This window comes from Pavona decussata, unplaced genomic scaffold (genome assembly GCF_977016875.1).
Source record: "Pavona decussata unplaced genomic scaffold, jaPavDecu1.1 SCAFFOLD_261, whole genome shotgun sequence".
Lineage (NCBI taxonomy): Eukaryota > Metazoa > Cnidaria > Anthozoa > Scleractinia > Agariciidae > Pavona > Pavona decussata.
In genome coordinates this window covers 588,138-609,551 of record NW_028145664.1, presented here as the reverse complement: position 1 = coordinate 609,551, position 21,414 = coordinate 588,138, and the positions used below count along the sequence as shown (strand labels likewise).

Here is a 21,414-nt window from a genome sequence, read left to right as displayed (position 1 = left end):
AAGCTTCCTAGCTCTTAAAATGATCCTTGCTATTTTTATACACCATCCTGATACAGGAAGACATATAAACACTGCTATTTTTATCCAAATCTCTAGAACAAGGCGAAGCTAACCCAGCCATGTTTGTTTATAAACTTTAAGTTCGCGCGTGTCTGGGTACTAGCGCAAAATGGTGTGGCCAATCAGAAATACTAATAGAATTTTGTCTAAAATTTTGGCAATCTTACAATGGCAATGCTCGATAGATCAGCCTGTACCTTCAGAGCGGAAAAACGCAAAAAGCATGCGCGAACTCTGCGTGAGGGCTGGGCACCAAAGGGGCACCAGAAGTTTCAAAAATGGCGGCAATTTTAATTTTCTTATTTTCAACAATTTACTATGCTACCGCAGATATCTCGGTAAGTAACGATAATTATCCCACACAAGAAGATAGCTGCAGATGTAACCTTGCTGTGGTTCGATTTTCTTAGGGCTTCTTAGACTTAAAGAAAGATTTTCAAACCTTCATTGTTCCCGCGGCGTGTAAACAAATCGCCTCTACGGGTATGTTATTGTCATGGATCTTTTTACAAAAAGCATCTATATAAGCAAACCCCTGAATATTTAAGGTGGAGAGCTCAACCCTGAGTAGAAAAATAGTTAATCGTTAATTCCTGAGTTTGCCAAAGTATATAATTGTTTGCCAGAGTGGGTTTTTAATTTTTTCGCAAGGATCTAATTATCGGTGTCGAGGGAACATTTTCATGCGATGCGTCTAATACTTCAGATACTTTCGATCTCTTAGTATATTGTACTGTTTTATTTCCTTTAGTTTAGTTTTAGCTTTCGCGACTTGCGGTCCAGTATAATTAGCTAAAAGTTGATCCTGATAAACACTATAAAAAAGGTTGTTTTTGACACGGTGTGTGTGCATCTATCTAGTAGGCTCAGGTCAATTACAAAACTGATGTGTAACAGTGTTTATCTGCACAGGTCAACTGAAGGCAGGAAAACTATCTTTAGTTACGGAAACTTCGCAAATAATCCCTTTTGTCACTGTGCTTAGCGGGGATTTGAATTTGTTTCACAAAGCCTTCCGTGGTCGCACTCTTGCCATCATTCACTCGTCGCGCAATTTTGTTTTAGAAACAAAAAAAAATAAATAAATGCATCCAGTGAGCAGAGGTTGACCAGCTGCAACTTTTTAAATAGAATCTTACTTCAATTTCAGTTGTGCTGACGCCAAATATGAATTGTCTTGTAATGACAAACATAGAGAATTAAATAGAGATGAAGCCTGGGTAGCATAGTCAGCATAGTTACGAAAGAAGTGCCCCTTTGCTGTGTTTATAGTCATGTACCGGAACCTGAACCGCAAGTCCAGTTTTTGTTCTTGTCCTTACACGGTGTTGGTAAAATGCCCGGTCCGATTTTATAGCATATTTGATGAAATTGGACAAAACGTAGATGATAAAATGTATTTTTACCACAAAAGCCACTGCTCAACAATACAACAGAATCGAACGGTGGCGTTTCCAGTTTACTTGCGCCCGCGAACGGATATGCGCAGAAAAATTGCGCAGAACGTTTTTCCGCTCTGAAGCCTGTACCAGGGCTGTTACGTGGCTAACCGCGCGGACGGCCCTGGGGACGAGGTTGGGTACTCAGTGACTCTAGTCGCTTTCTTAATTACTCATTTTAAAAGCTAGCATTGCGCATGGAGGTCGTTGGAATTATGATTCAAAGCAGTGCTGTTCTTTTTGGCATTAAATGGAGTCAAGATTCATCAAAGAAGGTTTGAAACTAATAGTGTTTTCACAAGTGTAGTTTAGTGTACGACCAATAATTGTAAGCTTTGTTTTTTTAGTTTTAACGCTTTTCTTGAACAAGATGCCTATACTGGCATTTACGCGTGATGCTATTCCTGATTTATTTCCATTGTACGCTTCACAGCTATCCTGAGATCATAACGGTAATTGCTTTCGGAAAACGTCATGACCCGGGGCAGATTACACTATCTGACTCAGAAGACAGAAGATAATATTATTGTTGAAGACAAAAAGCTTTACTTAATGAACACGTAAACTTTAAGTAGAAATTGACAATCAGACTTGAATTTTTTTATGGAGTGGATTTCCAATAAAGTTTAGGCATCAGTTCGACGAAGTCTGCAGCGCAGGTTTCGTGGCTCTTCGCACTGCGAAGCACAATCAGGTCCGCAGTCAATACCGCGAGCTGTCCATTTTCTATCATTTAAACTGTCGAGTAGTTCTTGGAACTTATCCTTTCGATTTACCCCTTCAAAAGGTTAATTTTCTTTCTGTAAACAGTACATTTGAATCTAAAACATTAAAACGATATGGTCGCTTGCTCCTTGTCAGTTCCAGGTACGTGACGATGTACTACATAGTTTAATTTCCTCTTCACGCCGTAGTTATCAAGAAGATAGCACAACTCACTGTATTGGAGCTGCAAGTTACTCTACAAACCAAGCAAAAAAAAAAAAAAAACAGACTGAACAAATGCTTTATCCATGTACACATACTTTTGAATACAGTAATATTTTTTCTTCATCTATAGTTTTCTAAGATTTCTTGCACTTGTAAGTACTACCGGGAACTACAGCATTGTGCAGCAATAGTCTTGATTCCTGTAGCTGTCATATGTTCACATCTTCGTATAATGAGTTTCTTCAACGGAGGCCAATGAATGCTGATAATATGCATACCATCAATATCATAATCCATGATGTTACACTTCCCCATATCAAGAAATATCAGTTTGAAGCAGTTTTGAACGATGTGAGTTATGCCGACATCTCGTACAGCTTTGTAGCCTTTGATATTCAAGTAGTTTAACTTAACACAGTGCTTCCCAATGTATTTCATTCCATTGTCTGTCATTGGACACTATGCTTCACTGAGATACTTCAGGTTTGCAGAATTGTTTCCAAACTTGAAACTGTCGCCTGTGCCTTTTTCAATAGGCGACAGCGCGAAGGAGTTCTTGCGCCAAACCGAACATTGGTACTTGAAGCACCCCCTCGGGAAGGGCTAGCTTGAATTGTCCTCAATTTAATTGTTTAAAAATTCCCTTTCTGAAGCAGTTCTTGTGGTCTTCCAAAATTCCTGAAGCCTCGTTTGTTGTTGTTGGGTAGATTGATCCATGAGTTATGTTCGTCGTCTAAGTACCGGATCTTTATATTACATTTATTCAGGAAGTTTATACTTGAGCATCTACTCATTATATCTTGCGCTAGTGACTGAAAAGAATAATGGCTGGAATCATAAAGCGGATCTATTTCGTTCATTTACAAATTAATTTATTAGAAAATCTACTTGTATTCTGCATAATTGATAATACAATCCATCGACGCATTAATCAAATCAATCAACTTCTAGAGCTCAACAAAACATCACAGTAAGGAGTCGAACGTTGATATAGAAAAAGTAAAAAGCCTTTTTGTATCCTACTTACTTGATAACAGAATCCATGAATGCATTGATGACAATACATCGGCACTCGGCTAGGAAGGATGGACGGGCTCCTTTCTGTGTCTCATCAGATCAAATTATATCAAAGTTTTTAACATTCTTTTTTGATTTAACGAATTATTTTCTGTATTGGAGATACGAAGTCTATTATTTATCAAATACGAAACGGTAAATGCGAAGTTTAAATTCGTATTGTGATTTTTATTGCATCATGATCAGAGTAGTACACATTGATTACTGAACTATCGATATTAAGTTTATTTGCTTGTCTGATGTAAACATGGTCTAGTAAACTACCTGAAATAAATGAAGGCATCTCTACAATCTGTAAATAATCCAAAGACTGCATTAATGATGAGAGTACGTCCATGTCGTTGCTGCTAAAATAGTTAATATTGAAATCTCCTAAGATTATATCGATAGGATTGCTTCTAACTAAATAGTCAATACCATTAATAAGGTCAAGTATGTTTGAGTTATTTTTACGATAAATTAAAAGGAGAGAAATATTTACGTGTGATCTATGGTTGTTAAATGTGAACATAAACCTAACAGCATTTAAAGTTGGGTAGTATTCTTGATTTGTAACATGAAATTTTTTTTTGATGCATATGGCTAAACTTGAGTATTTATCTGAATTATGATCATACCTATATAAGGAAAAAGGAGATAAATTATCTATAATATCTGAATCGTTATCATTAGGTAAAAGTTGAGTCTCAGTAAATGCTATAAGATCATTTTTCAAAAGATTTACATCACATTTAACATCAGAACTATGTTTTCTTAGAGAGCGTATATTTAAAAGGCATAATGTTACAACTAAATTGTTATCTTCTATCTTTCGTTTATTTGAATGTGTAATGTCTTTTAAATCTACTAACTTGAAACTTCTTAATCTATCATATTCATTATGTACTCTAGGATCTGCTTTTATGTGTTTAGTATTGATTTCTCCTAAAATATGAAGTCCTTGAAGTGAAGTTGACCTGCTTAACGCAACATATACTTGTCCATAGTTAAAAGATCTTTGTTTGTTCAAATGGAAACTTATAACAACATTTCGCAGTGTTAAACCCTGGACTTTATGAATTGTACATGCCCAAGCTAGACTTATAGGAAATTGAATTCTCTGTACTTCTGGAGACGATGGTTTACCTGGTCGAACTTCTATTTTTGATAATACTTGTTCAATAGGAACAACAGCATTTTCTCTAGCAAATATACTACTACTGTTTTGTATTAAAGTTCTTCCTGCTTCATTATCATCAAATTTTATATAAACCACAGTTGGCTTTTGTGTTTTTTTATTGACATCAATCTTAACAACAGTTCCCATTTGTCCATTTATAAGTCTATCTGCAATATTAATATTTGTAGTAAGCATTACTCTAGCACCTTCTTTAATCTTCACTTCAAATTCAAGCCCTCCTGTTTCAGATCTCCCTCTTGATAATACTTTGTCAATATCTTGTTTTGTAACATTTGATAGATACTGGTCTGTTGCTCTAAGTAGAAACAAAGGTGTAGATAATTGTAAAAGTTGTTTGTTGTTATGTTCATTAACAGGATCATTTTCTGCCCAGATGTGAAGTGCATTCAAGGGGTAATTGTTTGTTGATGGGACTAATACTCGAGAATTAATACAATTAAGATCCTCTTCAGTTTGTGAAGCTGTTCTAAATCTGTTTAAAATTTCGGCGAACTGCCGATCATTTTTCTGCCTCATAATGTCAGTCAATTCTATCATCGTGAAGACATGCCATGGATGACATAAATTGAAACACTCATTGTTGAATTTTTCAAAAATAGGTTTCCTCCGTATAGGTGGTAGTTGATACAAATCTCCTACAGCTATAATACTTATACCGGCAAATAGTTTAGAGCTGGATGATCCAAAAATGTCCTTTAGCCTTTGATGTATATGAAGAAGAGTAATGTTAGAAACCATAGAAATTTCATCTATTATAATAAGCTTTAATTCCGACAGTGTAAGTCTCATTTGTGTTTTCTTTTGGTCAGACATTGCTGGAAGATTGTCACCGGTTTCTTTAGGGATAGCCAACGCTGAATGTATAGTTGTTCCGCCTATGTGTATTGCAGAAACACCAGTGGGTGCCATTAACAGTACTGTTGGCAGATCAGGATTGCTTGTTGTCTGTCTAAATGTTTTAATTGCTGTCTGATATATTGTATTTATTACATGACTTTTCCCTGAGCCAGCACCTCCAGTCATAAAAAGATATATTGGGTTAATGTCGTAAGGTTTTAAAGAACGAAGATTTTTAACTTTGTTTCTACACCAGCGTAGCACACTATCATACGCAATACGCTGTTTCTCGTTTAACGACCTTATATGTTCACGTAAAAGATCATCAGAAATTTCCCTTGGTTGAACATAACTTGTAATTGTTGCATTTGTAGACACTTTATCACTATTAGAATTGGAAGAAAGATGTGAAATAATTTGTTCATTAAATGATTCGTCATCAATTTCAACATTACTTTGCATATCTAATTGCAAGTCTTCATTTTCTTGATCATTGAAAGAATCAAAGGAATGGCTAAAATTATTAACTTCACTATTTCTTAGGGCTTCTAATGCTTCTGTTATAGCATCTGCTTCAGGTTCAAATATTGTTCTTTTTTGTTCAACAATAGCTTGCACTTTCGGCTCATAAAATCTTGATGCGTATGTTTGTTCATTGCCAATAAGACTATCTTCATTACGCCATGGATAGTACAGCATAAGTAAGTGGTGAAAGTACTTTTCGGGTTCTTTTACTTTGTTGGGTCTATGATACCGTAATACAGCCTTAGTTTTTCTACATTTCATAACTTCGTTTGTGTTTATTAATCTTATTTTGGATGGTAAATAGTTAATGACATCTGCATTTGTATTAAATTGAACATGTGATTCTATAACATCATCTGTAAGAATTTCAGGTTGTGCATCGCTTGTTACACAATCATTTTTGTATTCTTTGTAATAATATGCAGCAAATTCAGCTAGACATAAGTTATCAATAATTGGATTTTTGTTAGGTCTGATGCTATAGCGTTCTATTATATTGGATTTGTAAATATCTGTACTATCTTCATGTAACTCATCAAGTTCTATTTTGCTCTTTGCAACTCGAATTCTATTGTCAGGTAAATCTGTACTCACAAAAACTGTTTTAGGGAAAACTTTTCTCAACCAAAGTTCAGGCATACATCTATATACACATTCTTGTGAACTCACTTCTCTAGTAGAAAGAAAAGCCGCTCCTATTTTTCTCAAACTGTCTTTAATGGCTAAATTTGAAGTCTTTGCTTCTTTTGCTGCATTGGCAATAGCCTGTGAACATTCTGTTTCATCCTTTGTGAAGTATGAGCAAACATAAGTTATACATTTGTAATGGTTAAAAACAGGTTGTAAGTCAACATTAGCCCTAAAACCTTTTATTCCAGCAACAAAATAATTATTGATAAAACAGCTATCAAGCGGTCGTTTAAGATGCAGATCAAAATCAGAATCACCAGATATAGACAAGGCCCAGTAATATTGTTCTTCTGTAACACCTAATGAACTCAACAGTTTTACTTCCGTTGTCTTAGGATTATACTGTGGTTTATTTGGGTTCAAGATTTTATTTATTTCTTCTTTTACTAAGCAAAGAATTTCATTTCTTCTTGTTAAAATGTCTCTTTTCAACTCTTCATCTAACTTTTCAGAAAGTGGTTCTGCTACTACTGTTCTCTTTGTGAAAAATTGTCCAAAATTAAATCTGCATGGAACATTAGTATATTTTCTACAACTCTTTGAGTGATTGTGCTTCTGATAAGTCTGAACTAAGGTAAATAATTGAGAATCTTTTTGTTTATCTGGCAAGTATGCTTGAACATGATTGTCTATATATTTTATGTAATCTTCTTTTGTTTCATTTGTTAACTTTGGGCAATCACTTGTCCATATTAGTGCATGTAAATGAGGTGATCCTCTCATTTGAAATTCAATACGTAAAGCATAATAAACTATTTTACCAATAGGATTTGCTTTGCTCAATAACACTTCAGTAAAAAATGTCTCTACTCTATACTGAAAATGCTTAGCAACAACAACAGGATTAGAATTAAGCATAGAGCACCTCTCATTGTAAGACAATCCTTCAATTTCTTCATCAGTTAAATTAAGTCCTTGTATTTTCCCAATAATTTGAAACAACTCAGGCCATCGAAGGTCAGCACAAGACAATGTCATGAACCATGTTGGAATTCCAAGTTGTTTTACCATCGCTATAACTTCAAACATAAATTTTTGCCAGTATGGTGGTGTACCTGGAATTTGCCTTAAAAACAAGTAAGCCTGGTCTTGAAAGATAAGATTTTGAAAATTTTGCACATTAGATCTTAAATGAGATGCAGTCAGAGACTGTCCATGAACTTTTGTCAGAGCAATAGCAATACTATCTGAAACTTTTTTTTGTTCTATGATGAACTGCGCAAAAAACAAATATTCAGGATTCATTGCCAACTTACCACTATAATGTAAAAGACGGGCATTGAAGTATTTTGTAGGTGACAGATTGACCGCTCTCTCTACAGTATAGCCAAATCTGCCCTTTGGAAATAATACTGGAAATGCTAATTCTTCACAATTTTTATCAGTCATGAATGAAACTGGATGTTTATTTTCACCTGGTGCAATATTAAAAATTTCATTTCCATGAGACTTTAATCTGGTATTTTTGTCCACATTTACAGGATAATCTGGTAGCACTGACTGTAAACACGTTTCAGAAGTTGCTGCTCTAAATTCATTCAAAGGATCATTTCTTTCCTCCTCACTTTGATCATTTGTTGCTGTCTGTTCACAAGATACCTGAATAATTGGAGACTCTTCACCATCGGCACTGTCTGAATCAGCTCGTAACTGCATTTCTCTCAGATTTATGTCAATGTTTTCAATATTAACTGTTATACAACTATATAAAGGATTGTTTATTCTGAGCCAATTTAGCGCATTGAGTATAACTGCAGGTCGTACAGCTTGAAAATAAACATGGCCTCTAAAATCAAGCTTGCTTTTAAGTTTTAACATAATTATTCCTGAGCTTTCAGGAGGTCTAGGCAAGACATTACAGGTATGATCACATTCTACAGGCACATTACAGATGGCTCCTTTAATTTTCCTTTGTTGACCTTTGGGCATAATTACTATTTTTTCAAAGACAATGCGTTGAGATATAAGAATCTGCTCAAGTTTTTCTAGACATTCTAGTTCTGGGGGGGTTTCATCAACCATTAATTTGTTATAAACAGCTTGACAGGGAACTTGTTCTTTTAACAATTTAGAGTGACATGTTTTACAGATATATTCTTTCTTATCAAAAGACATTTTTCCTGTGAAAAGATGCTGTTTGACATATTTAATTTTCTTTAATTCTATTACTGTTTTCCTATAAAGAGTTCTATTACACACAGAACATATGTAATAAGGCCCTTCTCTTACTGCTTTTTGGAAAGATGCAATACAGAAGTCCAAGTCATTGTCTGAGATAGCTTTTCTTTCCTCTGTATTCCTAGCCACTCTCCTGATCTTTTCAAGCCATTTTTCTTTTTCTTCGCTTTTCATGTTGTGATAAGTTTCTCTTGTTTTAGCTAAGAGTTGTTCTTTCTCATGAGCATCCATAGATTTATATTTCTCTGCACGGTGAGTGAGCATATTTTGTTTTTCATTGGGATCCATAGATTTATATTTTTCAGTGCGTGCAATCAGAACTTTTTGCTTTTCATTATTGTAACACTCACGGCGCTTATCTAAGCAGATTTTTTTCCTTGCAGGTTCAAATTGAGAATAAGACTTTCTCCTTTTAATTGCAATTTCTTTTTTGCACGTAGCAGATTTGTGGCATTTCATAATCTTTTGTTTTTCACCTTTATTTAACTCACAAGTGCACAATACACTCTGAAAGAAATACTGTATTTCATTAGACTTTGCAGTATTTGTCACACTTTGACAGACCCTTTCTACCAAGTAATTTTTATCACTTATTCTGTGTACACCAAGTCCTTGAATTTTATTCAAAGAAATTAAGTAAAATGTTACATTTTTGCTGGTTTTGTGAAAAACGCAACTTAAACATAGGCTGGGAAACTGAAGTAAAAATCCTGAACTCTTAGTTCCATTTTGCAACATCAACCTCTCAAGGGCTAATTTACTAAAAAATGAATTACACACAAGAATTAATTCCTTTATTACTCGTAACAACCTTTACATTAATATTGGCACCGTATATATTAACATTCTGTGGTAGTTCACTGGAACTTGTCTGATTTTTAATAGTCTCAGTAAAGAAAGCACTTCCATATTCAACAAGAGCATCTAATGTATCAGACTTCCAATAACTACAAGGTTTAATAACAGAAAAACAAATTGCATACAGAGCTATGGCAGAACTCTTCGTTATAGTTTCATTATTTGTAGTTTTAATAATAGGTACATCTTTCGGTAAAGTGCCAACAAAAACGTTATTACAACTTTGCTGCACAGTTTTGCACGCCACTGCATTTTTTTGTATACCATTATTATCCCTTATTAAAGACTTTTCATATATAGCAAAAAACCAACCGTTAGAATGGCTACTCAAGAGGTGCTGAAAAGAAGTGTAAATTCTAACTGAAACACACATATCATCTACATATATCCAACGAGCATCATCTTTTATAGCAACTGTAAAATGAGAACTTAGACATCGAACCATGCCTTTAAGTACATAATTTTGACCAAGTACATCCATAGTCAAAGGAAAAAATATTTGATTAATATAATTGGATGACAGTTCCATAGTTAAAAATCGTGGAAGTATAACAAAATGTTGTAGCATTGAAAGATCCCCAGAATGCTCTTGACACAAATCACAGTAGAGTGCACTGCTATTTGGTAATATAGCCTCAGAAACATAATTCTCTAAGCCATTGTGAAGCAAGTTCGGAGAATTTATGTAAAGTACAAATATAGCTGTGTTTTTTATAATTGCATTGTTACACGATGAACAAACTGACTGATTACTTTGTTGTATAAGAAAAAGGGATTTTAATTCCTCCGTCATCATACCAACTGTATCCAACCTAAATATGTCACTAAATACAGCATCTGCAGACATTGCGGTAAATGAGTTGCAATGTTGTCTTAAGTAAACCCAAACAGGTTCTCGAACTACTGCCATTTCTGTTTGTACATCATGGTTTTCTAACTGTAGACATGCGTCAAATAAAGTTTGAAAAAACTCATTACGTTCGATATCTCTCAGAGAATCTTTAAAAATAGCAACGCTAAGTTCAAGAAAACAATCTACTGCACATGAAAACTTGCCTGAATGAGTAAGGCAATAATTTATGAAATGTCTTCTAGCATTTGTTCCCTGTTGTGACAGTCCACTGATGGAAGAGGTCTTGGAATTTGTTGCTTGACTGATGAATATATTCCCATTTATAATATGTGCTTCTTTGTTTGAAATAACGCAAGGATCGAAGAGTCCACGTAAAGCAATGACACGAGGATAAGGATTGGTCTCTATATCGCCAGATTCCTTTATACTGACATGTGTCATTTCATGATTAACATTTTTATAAGTCCTTTCTTTTTTCGATGCAAGATATTTGCTTGTGCAGTTTTCCATAGCTTTCCTGCTGTTACAAAGTACTGTTTTTCGTAATGAAGCTACTTTGATAATTTGATAAAGAAAAGACGATTTTGGGACAGTTTTTAAAACATACTTTCTAAGAAATATTCTGTTTCTCCTTTTTAAACCCTTCTTTAGAGCTCTTAATGGGATTCTACTGGGTTCTCGATAATGATGTCGTCTTCTTTTAGTATCCCTTTTAATATTATTAATAAACAATGCAAATAGTGACCTACAAGTACCGTATTTCACTTTTTTATTCATGTCAAGCATTGTTAAATACTCTTACTATTTTTGTCCCACTCTTCTTCACAGTCCTTTATTGTGTAATTCACTGTCTCTTTTGTTTCAATATCGCACTCTATGTTTTATGTCACACTCTTTCAGGTTTTGCAAGGTTTGCAAGGTTTGTATAGCTTTGAATATCTGTTAATTTCTGTTAATTTCTTGTTCAATGTGTTACAGTTGTAACAACCAAGTGGCTGCTACTTATTGTTGTAACAACCAGGTGGCTGCTACGATGGGTGTAGCAACCGAGTAGTTGCTACGATGGGTGTTCTGTTGTAACAACCAAGTGGCTGCTACGATGGGTGTTGTAACAACCGAGCGGCTGCTACGATGGGTTGTTGGGTTTTCTGTTTTGACAATCAGCTGACTGCTGCGCTGGGGGTTCTGTTATGACAACCAGTTGACTCCTACGCTTTGTGGTCGCTACGTTTTCTGCCACTGGATGCTCTTGTAACAAACAGTCCACCACTATGTAGGTGCTACGTTTTGTAGGCCTTCTTTGCTAACAATCAGTTGGTTTCACTCTCAGGAAGAAATTCAACCTTAACGACTTACACCTGCAAAACAAAACCAAAAAAAGACAATCTGTTAAAATTGAAAGAAAAAATAACTGCTGAAAACTAATCAGAATTATATTACTAAAATAAAACAAAATACAGTATATGAGCAAGTCATTGGCTGAGGTCACACTAGAGGCTTTACCATGGTAAAAATTGCTTTACCAAGGTAAATTGCGCAACCACCTAGTTACCGTAGTAAACCTGTCAAAGTCATAAAAAATAGATTTGACGCTTTCCATGTACACTTTTTCGCATGATCAGTAAACTTATACGTGACGAGTACACTAAATGTTGACATGTCGCGTGAGTTCATATCGGCGGTAAGTTACTGAACTGTGACTTAGCGCGTAATAAAATTATGGATCAACAAGACAGAGTTGCATTTTCAATTGTTCCCATTTTGCTTTTAATTCTGCTGCTTAGACGAGCACGTAGAATTCACTTCCTTCTTACATACAACCATTTAGATCTTGGGACCAAAGAAAGTGCAGTGGTTTCGTTAATTAACCGTCGACGGCAAAGACAAAGAAGAGCGCGCAGGCAAGCCTGGGTTTACCCTCGACCACAGGGATGGTTTGAGGAAATGTATAATAACCGGCTCCTTCGAGCCCTTTGGAAAGACCATTTCAGGGTAACAGGGGAAACATTCGACTTCATTTGCCAGCTCGTTGAAAGGAACTCAAACACACGCGCGAATGAGCGGGAAAATAAATTTCATGTTTATAAAATATGAATCCACAAATGTATTGTAATTACTGCGTTTGTCCAAAAAGATGACAAACTGTCAACAAAATAAGCATGGTTTAGATAGACAAGAGATGTACCCACCTATTTTTTTGGGTAACTAGATTCTTATCTGGGGTCAAGTCAACTTTGTTCTTGCCGCTGTTGTCAGGGCAACTTACCAGAGTTAGGTTTACCATGGTAAACTGAAAATTGGGGGTCACACTTGCGGTGCCGTTAACCATGGTAAACTTGAGTTTACAATGGTTAACTTTCTCCAGTGTGACCTCAACCATTGTCTTGCTGACCTTTCATTATCTTACGTGACATCATACTGGAAGTTGCTTATGATAAGATAATTACCGATACGCCAGAGACCTGACCTCCGGCTACTTCGCCGACTTGTCCAAACGTACAATTTAAGCATTGCGAAAAACATTTCTACCAGTGCCATTGAGATTATTTAACAGTTTCACTTAAAAACTCTACTAAGCCTCTGGAGAGGGGGTTATTTAATTTCAGGCCTCATCAAAGGGGGATTACTAGAGAAAGGCGCCAGTAATCAATAAGAGGGACCAATTTATCGCCTAACGGCCTCCACCCTGTGAGGTCGAGAGATTATAGAGCGTTTTTCTTTCTTTTTCCTGCAGGGATTTGACGTCCTGCAAACACTGTTAACTTATTTGGTTTAAAGGCGCCAGCATGTAAAGAGGAAACACGCAAGTACGCGCAAAAAAATCGACTCCAATGAGGAAACATGAGCCTTGAAGGTTGTCAGTTTAAAAAAGAGGTATCAGTTGTATTTATTATCAATGGGACAATGATTATTTCAAAAAAGAGTAAAACTTCGCTGTTATTATCCTTTGTTCGATATGCCGAGAAGAAACTCTACCGAAGATTTCTCAATTACATGTACTTCACATAAGGCGTAAATACACGAGGTAACTTTCCGTACCACGCGATGTAATTAAAAATACAGAACATGACGTAATAGTTTTGCCCATCAGCCTCTCTTGTTTTTCCTTAAAAAGCATATAGGGATTTCTAGTGATGTTACGGTAGATGAGTTCCCCGTTACGACATAATAGAAAACGTTGCATCACGCAGGCAGTCACATTTCCATGTGTAGGGCATTGTTATAATTAGAGCGGCTGCACATGAGGGTAAAGTCATGAAATTCAAATACAGAGGTTGAGTATTAGTTAACAGACGCTGCAATAGAGCAGATTTAACTAAACGGGTTCTTGTTTCATATATTACATTAGCCTGTGACAAGACAGGAAGAAGTAGCTCATCCTCTCTTGCCTGTGAACAGGGTTCCAAATCGCGTACAGCGTGAAAAGAAAAATGATGAACGTTGTTGGAACTTCCTTTCACCCGAAACAACAATTGAGTCTTTGGTATGCTACCAAATGCAGTCTTAACACAAAAGTATAAGAATGACAGCTTATTCAATCGTCGCCTTTAAAGATAAATTACAAACCATCAAATCAGAAGTAAATAAAAAAATTGATGCTTTTTCAATTAATGCCAGTTGAGATTATTACAAACCACAACCTTGCCGTGAAACACACGAGTGAACGTAAACTATGAATATATAAACCGAGATCTGCAGCACACTTTTCGCCTATTTATCATTTCGTACAGAATACCGCTATATCAACCAAACAGAGTCTGCGTAAAAGCAGTTACCTCAAGCAGTAATTAATATCGATATCCTCCTTGTAAAAGATCTCTAAATACGACTAATGAAAACGTTTCGAACTCAACGCCAATCGCTAACTGCAATTGTTACCATCTAACAAAACGCTTAACTTGCTATTCGCCGGATTTATCAACGTAGATTGCATTATTTCAACGTAACTTTGTACCCAGATTGATTGCACCATTTCAGCGTAACCTTGTACCCAGATTGATAGCACATGTACAATCACAAAGTAACATTGTACCCAGATTGTTTGCACCATTACAACGTAACCTTGCACCGAGTTTGTTTTCATAGCATGGCAATAACATAATTGATTTTTCGCTCCAAACACCGTACATCATCCCTTCAGAGTGCACATAAGCTTGCAAAGATTAGATCGCATTTCATATTGACTAAGCTTGCTAGGGATCGTTTATTGAGTAAAATTATGACTTTTTAAAGGTTAATTTTCAACCAATTTCAAAAGTTGCTAATGATATCGTAATTGTAAGATCACAGCAATTTCATAGATACCGGACGGAAATTCTCGTGAAGCAATCTGAGCTGAAAGAAAAAAGCATGGCACTCAGGCTAAAGATAACGTATATCATCCAAATTCATTAAATCCTATCGGCGTTGTCCATGTGTGCATGCAATAGTTTGAGTCATAAAGATAGCGTTATGTTGTTTCACCCACCGACGTTTTCGTCAAATAAACCGGTCTGTTTGACGAAATTTTCATCTTTTGTTATTGTATGAAATCACAGCTAACGCAACTAGAGGCGAACGTCATATACTTACTGTTGGTAGCTTTCTTGAGGAACAAATGACCGCAGAAAACAAAGGAATTAGTTAGTCTGAAGTATCTGTTTGTGAGACGTCAGGTGACAATCGAAAATGAAAGTAATTTGTTCCCCTAAGAATATTTATTCTCTGACGTATGCGTCTATTTTCACAAAAATAATAGACTACAAGTAGTCCCCTTCTGAATAGTCGAGACGTCGCGCGAAATAGCCGAGCGCGAAACAATAATCATGAGGTCAAAAATGCGCAATGACCCGCACATTATTCCTACCGCTACTTGTTGTGAAAATGTTACTCGAGCCTCAAGGCTGTTTAAATCAGAAGTTTGAAGAACAGAACTTAATACAGTCGGGACACGAGCAATATTTGATGCGTTTATGGATAAACTGACAAGGCCCATCGTATTAAAGCTTGAAAAACGCGTTGCATGATGACCAGGGGAGTGATGACGTTAGCTTGTTTATTTTTTTTTTAGAAAATGGCAATGTTGATAATCACGCGAACGACGATGAGTGACATGACAGATTGTTGACTTGCAAAGCAATATTTGTAATACCTCAGGAAACATTCCAACACACCGTAGTATTGCAAAGATGGCCATTCTGCTGCTGTAGCGTCCCATTTTTGTTGTATATACATAGATGTATTTAATAAGGAACTTACTGTATTTGCCAATGAATAAGCAATTAAAGGAGGGAAAAGTGCTGTAAGGTGAAAAACAAAGAGATAATCAAATGCTCCGGTGAACAGGGTCTAAGTCGTATATAGCGCGAAAATAAAAATGATAAACGTTTTTGAAGCTTCCTTTCATCCGAAAGAACAATTGAGTCTTTGGTATGCTACCAAATGCAGTCTTAACACAAAAGTATAAGAATAACAGCTTCCTTAATCGTCGCCTTTTAAGATAAATTACAAACCACAACCTCAGTTGTTGCGAATCACAGACGTAAACGTTAAACCTAAATTAACCTATAGGAATATGATTTTTCGCACATTTGTGATTTCGTAGACTGAGACATCGTTATTAATTTATTACAAGCTAGTATTTATCCACAAGCTTGTAATTATTTAATACATCAACGAAACAGCTTCAGCAATTGACGTTCTTCTTGAAAAGTTTCTTTCTCAATACGACTACTGAATACTTTTCGAACCCAACGCCAGTTACAAATTGATTATACGAAGAGTTTAAATAATGGAAATTGCTTCACTAGCAAATTTAAACCGCAGAGAATAAAATGCTCCAAAACGATGAAGGGTGTTGAAACTTTGTCAGCCAAAAATCAGTGGTGAAGTCTTAAACGCAGTCTTAACTCAGAAGTGTCTAAAAAAAATCGACGCTCTTTCAATTAATGTCAGTTGAGATAAATTACAAACCCCAACCTTGCCGTGAATCACACGAGTGAACGTTAAGTCTGAATAAACCGAGATCTGCTGTACACTTTTCGCCTATTTGTCATTTCGTACAGAATACCGCTATTACAAGCTATATCAACCAAACAGAGTCTACGTTAAAGCAGTTACCTCAAGCAGTAATTGATGTCCTCCTCGAAAAGGATCGCTAAATACGACTAATGAACACGTTTCGAACTCAACGCCAATCGCTAACTGCAATTGTTACCATCTAACTAACGCTTAACTTGCTATTCGCCGTATTTATCGACGTAGATTGCGCAAGTTCAACGTAACCTTGTACCCAGATTGATTGCACCATCACAAAGTAACATTGTACCCAGATTGTTTGCACCATTACAACGTAACCTTACACCGAGATTGTTTTCATACCATGGCAATAACATAATTGATTTTTCGCTCCAAACACCGTACATCATCCCTCCAGAGTGCACATAAGCTTGCAAAGATTAGATGGCATTTCATATTGACTAAGCTTGTTAAGGGATCGTTTCTTGAGTAAAATTATGACTTTTTCAATCAATTTCAAAAGTTGCTAGTGATATCGTAATTGTAAGATCACAGCAATTTCAGAGATACCGGAAATTCTCGTGAAGCAATCTGAGCTGAAAGAAAAAAGCATCGCTTAGGCTAAAAATAACGAATATCATCCATTCCCAATTCATGAAATCCTATCAGCGTTTTCCATGTGTGCATGCAATAGTATGAGTCACAAAAATAGCATTATGTTGTTTCACCCGCCGACGTTTTCTTTAGATACCCCACCTACCGGTCTGTTTGACGAAATTTTCATATTTTGTTATTGTATGAAATGACAGCTAACGAAACTAGAGGCGAACGTCATATACTTACTGTTGGTAGCTTTCTTGAGGAATAAATGACCGCAGAAAACAAAGGAATTAGTTAGTCTGAAGGTTATCTGTTTGTGAGACGTCAGGCGACAATCGAAAATGAAAGTAATTTGTTCCCCTAAGGATGTTTATTCTCTGACGTATGCGTCTATTTTCACAAAAATAATCGTAAGGTCAAAAATGCGCAATGACACGCATATTTTTCCTACCACTACTTCCAAGTTGTTGTGAAAATGTTACTCAAGCGTCAAGGATGTTTAAATCAGACGTTTGAAGAAGAGAACTTAATACAGTCGGGACACGAGCAATATTTTATGCGTTTATTTTTTTTTTTAGAAAATGGAAATTTTGATAATCACGCGAGCGACGATGAGTGACATGACAGATTGTTGACTTGCAAAACAATGTACCTCACGAAACATTCCAACACACCGTAGTATTGCAAAAATGGCCAGTCTGCTGCTGTAGCGTCCCATTTTTGTTGTACATAGACGTATTCAATAAGAAACTTACTGTATTTGCCAATGAATAGGTCATTTAAGGGGGGGAAGATTCTGTAAGGTGAAAAACAAAGAGATGATCAAATTCCCCGGGGTAATTGGGTAAAAGTCTAATGCTCGACCACCGGAATGGACAGTGTGGCAAAATACCCCATTATTTCCTGGGGGAGGAGGTGTCAGTCTCCCATCGTGGTTCTAAAACTGTCAAACAAAGCACGATTCCTTCGCCAGGAACTATCCAATTTCCACCGTTTTAAATGTCGAGTGCTTCGCAGAAGTTATTCTTTCGATTTACCGCATCAAAATGATTGCTTCGCAGATTGATAAAACTATCCTGAGTCACCTGAGTTTGAGTCACGATGATCGCGTTTATGTTGTTCCCCCTGTGGTACGCTACCGGAAATTTCGGAGATTCCATTACGATAACGTAAGCGTATCAATGACCTCTTCTCAAGTCCCATCGTGTTCTAGAACTGTCAAACAAAGCACGATTCCTTCGCAAGGAATTTTCCAATTTCTACCGTTTTAAAGGTCGAGTGCTTCTTAGAAGTTATTCTTTCAATTTACCATTTCAAAATTGTTTATTTTCCGTTTGAAAACGGCACACTTGAGTCCACAACATGTTAACAATATGGCGCAACCAATTTAATCCAAGATTAATGCATAAATCAAATGATGCTTTGACGTCACACGAGTAGGGTTGAGTGGGTCCCCTCCCTCGCAATATACGCGACAGATATGGATTTTGATTGGCCTGCTTCTGTTGAAGACAATCAGAACAATACACCCCGAGTAGGAGAGGGGTGAGTTTAATGAATAAATTAATGTACCGATTTGAAGCTACGACGAAGAAAAAGAAATCGTCCCGTTTTTAGACACGGTATGCCCCCTCAGGGCATCCCGCGTAATTATGAAAGGAAGCCAGTTGCAAATACTAATGTCAGTTACTCATCTTGGTTTTATGTCTTTATCTGTTCAATTTAAATAACATACAAATATAGCTCAATCTTGTGGTATAGACAACAAGTATACATCCTTGCTCTTTCTTCCAAACCATTTGTTATTGTTGGATATTAAATTTGCCATGGAATGGTTAAATATATGGTTCAGATTAAAACTTACAACAAAGAAACTGTGAATTGTAAATTCCAGTGTACAGTAAAGTTCTGATTGGTTTGGGTACAAAACAGCTGCCTCAAAATCATATTTTGTTATAGCTGAACAAATAATATGAAATATAATACGTTATTTAACCGTGCATAGGAGATTAAACAGAGTTAAATAGACTATTTTATACATATTTTGCAATGGAATAGAGTCTACCTCCAAACCAGTATTTTAAATTTATCTATTTTGTGATGGCCTATTTTATTCATATTTTTGCTGGAACTGGCCATAACCAGTATGCTATCTGCAGAAAAATATAAATAACAATGTTGTTATCTTCTCCACTGCTATTCATGATCAGTGAATACTTAAGGATGTTGCCAATTTAAGGTATCTTTAACTTTCAAGAACAATTTATTTAATTATTATACTTTAGATCCAGTAATTATTTAACTTTCAAGAACAGTAAGTATCAATAAATTAACAGTCCTTAATGTCAATAATTATGTTGAAAGCCAAACAGCTTAATACAAAATGCAAGACTCCAATATATACATTTATGTTTAAAGAACATGTTTCAGTTGTCCATTATTTTGTAAAAAAAAAAATAAATAAATGTTAATTTATGTTTAACCCCAATAATTGGAAAGGAGATTGAGAAAATAATAAAATGTTTCTGAGGGCACAGCTATTTATATTAGTTTTGTCATAATTGTCATTCATAAAATTATTATGAATTTCATTTGGAGTTAACCTCCACACAGACACTTAATTCCATAACATTTTATACAACAATGAGTATAATTACTGACATAACTTAATTCAGTGGACTTCATGGTCCCTCCATGGAATGTGGTACATTAGATTGTCAAGTACTCCATGGAATTCTATGGACACACCCGATGGACACTCCATGAAGTTTAATAGAATCCCATGGACATCCATGGACATTCCATGGAACTCTATGGAACTCCATGGACACTCCATGGCATGCTATGGAACTCCATGCAGGGCTTCTGATATTATGCGATGTTGTGATTTCGCATAATTGACCTAAAATCGCAACAAACCGCATAATACATGAAATATCGCAGAATTTGTACAAAAACGCACAATTTAAGAAAAAAAGAGCAAAAATCCCGCTCAATGTTAAGTTCTCCGATAATTTAAATGTTATCTCAAGGCATTTTTTCTTTCAAAAGGCGTCAAAAAGCACCGGGAAGCGTTCGTTCGTTGAACAAACGAACAAACAGGCATTCTATGCGGCATTTTACATGTTGGGGACCTGGTGCTGGTTTTCAAAATAAAACAAGTGATCATTGGCACGGAATAAACAATCCTTTTATGTAAATACACCAATCACAATAGATGTCATTTGATTCCTTCTAACTTGTGTTGTTAGTATCAGCATGGAAACTGCTCGATAGTCGCTTGCAATATGTAGTTATTTTGATTTAATTGAAACAAATTTCCTCAATCCTCATTATGGATAAGTTTGTTGTTAAAATGCCGAACACTTCTTCGCAGGAAAAAAAAAAAGATCGCACCTTCCTGTAAATATTTTGGCGAAAGACAGGGCAAGAAAGTACCCCGAAGGAACATTTCATGATGACGATGGTCTGCAACGTAGTGGTTGTTCATCTTTGAAAGTTTGTGGTAGACAAGCACCTTGCAGCTGGGTCACACAAGCCGAATGTGGAAAAAATGCGGGTGGGAATCAACAAACGTTGAAATGAGGCAACAAATGATTTATTTCAGCCATTTGTTCCTTCCTTTGTGCTCAAATTGCTTCTTGAACAGCAAAAAATGAATTGTGCTCCTCTTAGACCTAATAAAACAAGGTTAAATTAGCTAAAATGAAATCGCATAATTTGCCGCATAATAGACCTTTCTTGCCGCATAATGAGACGTAAAAGTGCCGCATAATTTCCAATTTTTTTTTGCACCCTATCAGAAGCCCTGCCCATGGAACTCCGATCCACAGACACTCCATGGAGTTTCCATGGTATGGAATTCCATGGAACTTGGAATTCCATGGGGTTATTTCGTACGGGAATTGTACCCATAAGAACAGGCTGGTCAGATTGATGATGTTGTGAAAGAAAGGAAGGGACCGAATGTTCCATTTGTTTAAACACAAAAATGTGGTCATAATGATGAGGTAGTCTAAGGCGGGATTCCACCGTAGCTGAAACTGAAAAGTTCGGTGAGCTTGCATACCATGTAGCAACCATTTGTATTTCAAATGGAGTTGCACTAATGTTAATTTCATGTGCATGTACTATAAGTAATTGTTATCACTATTGTCTTACAGGAGTGGTCAGTATTCTCAAGTGGTGTA

General features: G+C 36.0%; 3 protein-coding genes across 4 annotated transcripts in view; all 3 read right to left on the bottom strand.

Annotated features, from left to right (window-relative positions):
• LOC146456075 (ras-related protein Rap-1b-like) overlaps positions 1–21,414 on the bottom strand; it is a 279,286-nt gene that overhangs the window by 14,354 nt on the left and 243,518 nt on the right. The window lies entirely within an intron of this gene.
• On the bottom strand, positions 1,887–7,040 carry LOC146456085 (uncharacterized). The gene has a single exon (XM_085093519.1). It carries the CDS (start codon positions 6,685–6,687, stop codon positions 3,655–3,657), a length of 3,033 nt encoding a protein of 1,010 aa, XP_084949645.1. The 5' UTR covers positions 6,688–7,040; the 3' UTR covers positions 1,887–3,654.
• LOC146456084 (uncharacterized) lies at positions 9,689–16,720 on the bottom strand. The gene is made up of 2 exons (XM_085093540.1): positions 15,200–16,720; positions 9,689–11,985 (listed from the first exon to the last, which is right to left on the bottom strand). Exon 2 carries the CDS (start codon positions 11,411–11,413, stop codon positions 9,689–9,691), a length of 1,725 nt encoding a protein of 574 aa, XP_084949666.1. The 5' UTR covers positions 11,414–11,985; positions 15,200–16,720.

Excerpts from the sequence above, each read along its gene's own strand:
- LOC146456085 (XM_085093519.1), bottom strand. The coding sequence starts at position 6,687 with ATGCCTGAACTTTGGTTGAGAAAAGTTTTCCCTAAAACAGTTTTTGTG.
- LOC146456084 (XM_085093540.1), bottom strand. The coding sequence starts at position 11,413 with ATGCTTGACATGAATAAAAAAGTGAAATACGGTACTTGTAGGTCACTA.